Genomic DNA, 7,169 nt, shown 5'->3' with positions numbered 1-7,169 from the left:
GTGAGCTCAGCCATGTTGCTGAATTCTCTTCCTGGGGTACGAGGATTTCAGTCCATTTCTTGGGGTTCCAGGCTTATGGTCCCCAGCATCTGCAAGTACTGACAACTGGCTTTCGATGCGTGGCCAGAGGGTGCAGGGTCTCTGCACGTGGGTGGGAGGGACGCCTCTGTTCCCCACTTCCTCTGCCACGCGCCTTGGACTGATCTGGGGGTCTGATGGAGTGGGAGGCGCAGTTAGGGCTGTTTGTAGGCCTTTGTGAGCCCCCGAGACCAGGTGACAAAGGGACTTGGAGAGGATGAGACCCCCAGCCTGGCTCTGTGTAGGAGGTTCTGGGAGCACGGGCCGTGACCCTAGGTGGGTGCCTTCCTCTAGACGGTAGGATGGCAAAGCCGCTAGGGGCTCTTGAACTTGGGGGCTGAGAAGGGCAGTGTCCTACAGATCCCTTCCCGAGCACCCATGCTCCCCAGAGGGCTCCCAGAAATAACTGGGGTGGGAAGAGGGGGTCAGCACAAATGTCCCCGGACCTCGTTCTTCCCCAAGGCCAGGGAGGGAGGACCTTTAGGTGATCCAGGTTCTGGCCTTTACTCCTCACAAGACGTGCCCACAGGGAGTTAGATTTTTATGTTAACTGTTTGAAAATAAGTGCAGAAAAAGTCAGGAGGGGTCGTGTATGGATCTGGATGCTTTAAACAGGCTCGGTGGATGGTGACATTTATTATGGGCCTTGTGCTGAGCGGCATGCCCGGGCCAGTAACCAGCCCTTCAGAAGTATCCGTTTTTGGTGTCTGTATCAATGTTTTTTATGCTCTGTAGTAGTGTCTTGGGGCTGCCTTGACAAAGTGCCACAGGCTGGGCGGCTCAAAAAATAGTTGTTTATTTTAGTCTTATACTCTGGAGGTTTGAAGTTCAAGATTGAGGTGTGGGCAGGGCTGGTCCCTCTGAGGCCTCTCTCCTGGGCATGTAGATGGCCTTCTTCTCCCTGTGTCCTCACATGATTGTCCCTCTGTTACGTCTGTGTCCTAATCTCTTCGCATAAGGGCTCCAGTCATCTTGGATTAGGGCCCACCCCAACGACCTCATTTTAGTTTTATCACCTCTTTAAAGACCCATCTCCAGGAGAAGTCACATTCTGAAGTGCTGTGGGTTAGGACTTCAACTTATAAAATTCACCAACATGACTCATACCTAAAGCATCTCAAATTTGGTGCTAAAATAAGACTTGCTTCAGTGGAAAATCTGATGGCTCTTTCTTCTCAGAGAAACTTAGCAGCGTTTGCAGGGATGGGTGGCCCCAGACCTGTGGCTGAGGGCTTCTCCGTCACAGGCATGAGCTCAGGCTCCTCAATTCCTTTGCAGCCCAGCCCAAGGCCAGCTCCTCCTCCCCCTTTCAGCCTCCTCTCGTCTTCCGAAAGAGCCAGGTACTGGCCAGGAGAAACCCCGGTCATTGTGCCACAAAGTTCTTAAACAACATTTAACCTCCACCGTGTGGGGGTCAGCAAAGCAAAACACGGTGGAGGGCTCCTTTCCAGGTTTGTGTTTTCAAGCTCACAGGCGAGGAAATCAAAGAGATAATGTGGGCGGGGTCGGAGGTGGGTGCCAGTGGGCACAGGACATCTATTTCCAGATGACGTCAGCAGGGCTCAGACTAGGCTTGTAAACACCCGAGGACCAGCAGGGCCAAAGGAAAGAGGAAAGAGGAGAGTGCTCAGAAATCTTCCTCTCCTTCTTCTTTGGTTCCTGATTAGTTCACAGAGTTGAAAACGTACACCAAATAATGAAAAGCTTCCAAAGGCACCTCCATCCTTGCCCCTCCGCAGGACAGCTCTGTGCCCAAGGACGCCCCGCACGGTGAGGGTCACTCTGGAAGCCGAGAACGACAGAAGTGGGATTTTCTATCTTTGCAGCAGAAGTGGGGGGCTAGTCAGAAGAATTAGAGAATATAAAGGAAACAGTGTTTCTTGCACACTTGACTTCAAGCTCCGAGATTCAAACCCATCTCGTCGTCCCGTGTAAACCCCCATCAGCAGCTCCGTGAAGAGGAGGTCGTCGTCTGCCCCCTTCATCACCCAGGGGCGTGAGACCCAGAAGCCTCCCCCCTGAGAGGGTGAACCCGGACATCTTGTGGACCACCCCAAGGCAGTGACCACTATGTCACCCCCATTTGCTTGATTTGTGAAGTTTTCATCGTCATCGCGATTAGGAGGGTCCTTGTGGCACCGGGATATCCGGAGCGAATGCGAGGGATTGCGAGGTGGTGGTGTAGCACATCCGACCACGACTGTGCCCTCCCTCCGAGCGCTTGGAGGACCGTTTCTTTTTCTTCAGCACGGATGGGGTGAGAGGACACGGCTGGGGGCCCCCCATCGACTGCCTGGACCAGCTTCTTCAAAGTCAGAGCACCGTTGGATACACCATCTCTGGACACTTCACCGTGCCTGGTGGGCTTGGGGGCTCTCTGGTTTTTCCTTCCTGTTAGTCAGGGCAGGACCCGCTGCCTCCATTTGCAAAGCTCCCCTCCCCCGCTCCACTTGATCAAAGGGAGAAAAAGAGAAGCTGAATAAGACCTGCACCGAGGGGGGGATGTCACATATCCTTACACCCTGGCCTCTGTATAAGCAGCTGGAAGTGCTTGGAAGGACTGGGGGTGGGGTGGGCTGAAGACTGAGCGGCCCCAGCAATGTGCACATCCTAATCCCTGGACCTGTGACTACGTTACGTCACATGGCAAAGGGGACTTTGCAGGTGGGATTAAGTTATGGGTCTTGAGATGGGGAGATAGTCCCAGATTCTTGGAATTATTGGGTGGGTTCAATGTAATGCCAGGGGAATTTACAAAAGGGAGACAGGAAGGTCAGAAGCAGAAGGCAATGTGACTGTAAGTAGAGGAACAGGGAGATCTGAAGAGGCACCACTGCTGCCTTTGAAGACAGAGGAAGGTGCCCTGAGCCAAGGAATGCAGGCGCCTCTGAAGCCTGGGGAAGCAGGGAAGCAGACTCTCCCCAGGGCCGCGGAAGGAAAGGAACCCGCCGGCCTATTTCATAACTGCTGACCTGCAGGGCTGTGACAGAGTAAACACGCGCGTGTTGAAAAAGTCGTGTCTTTAATCAGTACTGTGTGCAGTTACTTGTTACAGCAGCAACGGGAAACTAATACCTGCTCTGTGGCCACCAAGCCCGTTTCCCGGTTTTGATCTGGTAGGTGGTTTCCTTGCACCATCTTATTCAATATTCCACCTCTTTTGGCCTATGCGGACATAGCCAAAGACTGATTGAAACAGAAAAAGAAAACAACGATTGGGAACTTGATGAATAAAAACATATAAAGTAAAGTAGACTTTTCTGCGGGGTCAGTGTCACCGTTCCTCATTCATTCCCCTCCAAGCCGCATGGCCAATGCACGTGGTACCAGGTGGCACCCCCACATCTAAGCTCACAGGATGACAGTCGGTCCGCAGAGGGCAAACACTCTGGTATCTAAAAGTGCCTTTTGTGCTTCTACACGTCACATTAGGGGAGACTATGATCTCTTCAAAATAACAGTATCTCACAGGCACTGCGAAGCGTTTCCCCTCTTCATCATTGTGAATCATGCAACCATAGCGGTGGCTCTTAGTTGCCCGGGATCCAGTTACTCCAGTTAAACGCCGAGTTTGAGCCATGAGTCAGCGTCTTCACGGGAGGGTTCACCAACTCCCATTTTCCTTCCTCTTTGTTTTCTTCGCAGAAGCACATACCCAGAGAAGGGATCTAGAACAGAGTTAAATCACTTATTATTAGTTTATACCAGGTCCATGGATTTCAGACTCGTTCCAAAGCCAACAGCCTTGGAGGCTGGCGTGACGTACCCACGGTGCCTTGAACGCAGCGCCAACATCCAACACAGCAGCCCTCGGTGGGGACTACCCCGCCCCTCCCGCGGGCATTGGGAAATGTCTGCAGACCTTACTCTTTGTCACAGCTGGGGGTGCTACAGCATCTCGGGAGTAGAGGCCAGGAATGCTGCTAAACATCCCATAATGCACAGGACAGTCCCCATGGCACAGCGTCGTCCCGCCCAGACGTCAACCGTGTCGAGGCTGAGAACCCCTTCTGTCTACCCCACTGCTTCAAGAGTGGCGTCCATCCTCGAATTCAGCATCACAAAAAGATACAGGTATCGTACCGCGGGCCTCTCCCTGTCGTGGCCTCTCCCGTTGCGGAGCACAGGCTCCGGACGCGCAGGCTCGGCGGCCACGGCTCCCGGGCCCAGCCGCTCCGCGGCACGTGGGATCCTCCCGGACCGGGGCGCGAACCCGCGTCCCCCGCATCGGCAGGCGGACTCTCAACCGCTGCGCCACCGGGGAAGCCCTAGGTATCGTGTTTTTGAACCCAAGATTAAAGGACAAAGCGAAACTTTAGACCTCAATTCCCTGTAAAATAAATGGTTTGGAGCAGATCTTTGTTTTTAAGGCTTTGTTTGTTTACATGTTCTGCTTTCCTTTTTTTCCCCTGTCTTTTCAATGTCTGGAAATTCCTTGGTTAGAAGAAATGTGCAAAAATTCCAACCTGGGGGGCAGGGTCCAAGTGGGGGCTGGCGTTGACTCAGGGACACTCTCTCCTTCTGTTTGTAGCGACGGGGGGGGGGGGGAGGCTCCGGGGGTGAGTGTGATGGGGGTGGGCTCCTGAATGTCCCTTTTCAGCTGCCCCTGACATTAAGGCCCATCGTTGGCTGGCAAAGCCCTTGATGAATTTCTGATATTAACTGGCAAGTCCAGCTAACGTGGGGATGGGGTGGGGCGGACTCCAAGTCCTCAGTGTAAGAAGGTGGCGGGAGTTTGGAAGTTCAAGGCAGGCAGCTCGAGAGGGGAGGCCAAGGGTCAGGGGGGTGGGTGGGAATTTGGCCACAAAGACTAATGGGGTTTTGGAACCGTGTCAACATGCAATTGACATGCAGTCTCCGACAGCGTCTGCGTGTGCAGCAGTGCTGTCGGCGTGGATGACGCGGACCCTCAGGGGGCCCCGGGGCGGGAGGAGATGCAAGAATAGGAGCGGCCACGTCGGAGCACGCGGGGACGGGAGACATGGCGATGTCAGCAGGAGCAAGGCCCTGGGTAGATTTAGGGGGCAGGGCTGGGGGCCGGGGTCTGAGTCCTGTTTCCCGCCTCCATTCACCTTGCCGTCTGGATAAAAGCCACCTCTGCTTTGCCAGGTGATACTCCACAGGTTGGTCCAAAGTACCCGTTATCCTTCTCTACACGTCCGTCACCTGCTTGCTTTTTCAGTACGTGTTTATACGGCCCCGGCCCGGCACCAGGCAGCCCAGCGGCTTTGACCAGCTCGTGTGTTCCGAGGCTGGATGACTCCAAAGGCAAGGGGGAGGGGCTCCCCTCTGTCCGTCAGCCCCCCGCCCACCCGTCCCCAGAGCAAGTGAGCCCAGCAACCGCCCTTTCTCTTCTTATGCAAACGTCTCCCCCCACCCCACTGGACCAAGTGCTCAACTACTGGAGTGACAAGGAATTATCGTGTGACCTGATAATAAAAGTTCTCTGTCTTGTTTTTTATATTTTGTTGGTAGCAAATGGCCACAGTTGCCATAACGATAAAGATGACAAGCCTCCCCGTCAGCTCCCCGCCCAAGGCTGCCCTTTGCGTCAGAGCAGGCGGGCACGTTCTCAGGTGACAGGTGGGTCCCTGCCGCCCTGCGTCGTCAGGACCCTTGTCTTCGTTCTGAGAGGGGCGTGTGGTGATGCCGCATCGTCGGGCTGCCTGTTTCTGCGGCAGAAAGAGAGACGAGGGGGCGCGTACCTTCCTCACTAGCTGGGTGAAGTCTGTGCAGTCCCGGGGCGGCAGCCCAAGGAGGGGGCGCGTGCAGGAGTCCAGCGCCGAGCCATGGCCCACGACCAGGATGACACCCACTGCGGGAGAAAGGACACCCCGAGGTCAGAGCGGGCACAGAGTACGCCTCTTGTTAGACGGCGCGGGGGGAAGTTGTCGGGCGGAACAAGCTCGTGGCGCCCCGAGGCCTTGAGGGACCCCGGGTAGGAGGGAGGCGTGGTTGGTAAGAGCTGAATAATACTGGCCGTCGGCCTCTCATTTGTGTAGAAGTGCTTCTGAGCCCGTCGCATCCCGTGCGGGGCTCGGGTGGCTGCACCTGCCCGCAAGCTTCGGGGATGGGACGGCGCCGTGCGCTGAGCGGCCTCGTCCAGGCCTCGTCTGTGAGCCTGAGAAAGAGCAGCTGCGCAGCCCCAGAGGGGCCGCGGATGGCCCTCACCGTGCAGAGACCCCTCCAGAGTCCGGGGCCGAGTGAGTCTCCTGAAGGTGACAGGCGGGCGGGCAGGCTGGAAGTTAGACCCGCGGGTGAGCCGGGGAGGACCCGAGGCCGGGCCCAGCCCACCGCCTGAGGGCGAAATCAGAACCCGGGCTTCCCTGGAAAGCTGCGCGGCACAGAGCGGTCTATTCGTTTGCCCCTAATGTGGCTACAAAGGCTCCGGTGTGACACCCAGAGCCAAGCCCCCACCTGCTTCTCCTGTGTTATTTCTGAGTAATTTCCCACTCATTTCTTTGGCCTCCAAGGTCATGGTGAGGTTGCCGGACATGCAGGTTTGACCCCTGGCCTGTGCTCTCCAGCGGGCCACCTGGACACGGCGGCCTCCTAGACCCTCCGAGCTTCCAAGTCACATGGTGTCAGTGGAGGTGATATTTCAGACGGCGCGGGAGGGTGAGGACCTAACAGGTAAAGCCTGTGAAGGGCCACCAGTGCCGCGGGGTTGGCAGGGGTGAGCTTTGCCCTCCAGCCCCACTGGACTTCCCGTTGCTCTCAACGCTGACCCACACGCCCCCCGTCTTCCTGGCCTGTTCACGGCCTCCTCCCGGCCCAGCATCTGCCTTCCAAACCCTACGCATTCCACACTGCTCAGGTGCTGCATCCTGGGTGCCTCAGCCAATTGCCACAGCCGTGGGTGGATGGGTCTGCATCCCTGCAGCAGGCAGCGGCCACCTGTGTCACAGGCAGGGGTCAGTAGACCCCAGAGGTAGTGAAGCAAGGGTTCTGCATCCGCTTCCAGAAGACCTCGGGACCGTAGGGAGATGCTTGGAAGGAAGGTCATCCGTGGACACTGAATTTCAGCCTGGGCCACAGGTGGAGACAGGTGGGTCAGGTGGAGACAGATGGGGCAGGTGGAGACAGGTGGG

The 7,169-nt window shown here is 56.3% G+C and overlaps 1 protein-coding gene across 1 annotated transcript in view; it reads right to left on the bottom strand.

Annotated features, from left to right (window-relative positions):
• Nucleotides 1-3,608: 3,608 nt before the first annotated feature.
• The window catches only part of UBASH3A (ubiquitin associated and SH3 domain containing A), a 44,142-nt gene continuing 40,581 nt past the window's right edge, over nt 3,609-7,169 (bottom strand). The window contains exons 13-14 of the mRNA XM_007113482.2: nt 5,784-5,893; nt 3,609-3,746 (exon numbers count right to left, since the gene is read on the bottom strand). Coding sequence (XP_007113544.1) covers nt 3,609-3,746; nt 5,784-5,893 — 248 coding nt within the window. The remainder of the gene's footprint in view (nt 3,747-5,783; nt 5,894-7,169) is intronic.

This window comes from Physeter macrocephalus, chromosome 8 (genome assembly GCF_002837175.3).
Source record: "Physeter macrocephalus isolate SW-GA chromosome 8, ASM283717v5, whole genome shotgun sequence".
NCBI lineage: Eukaryota > Metazoa > Chordata > Mammalia > Artiodactyla > Physeteridae > Physeter > Physeter macrocephalus.
This window is presented reverse-complemented; position numbering and strand designations above follow the sequence as displayed.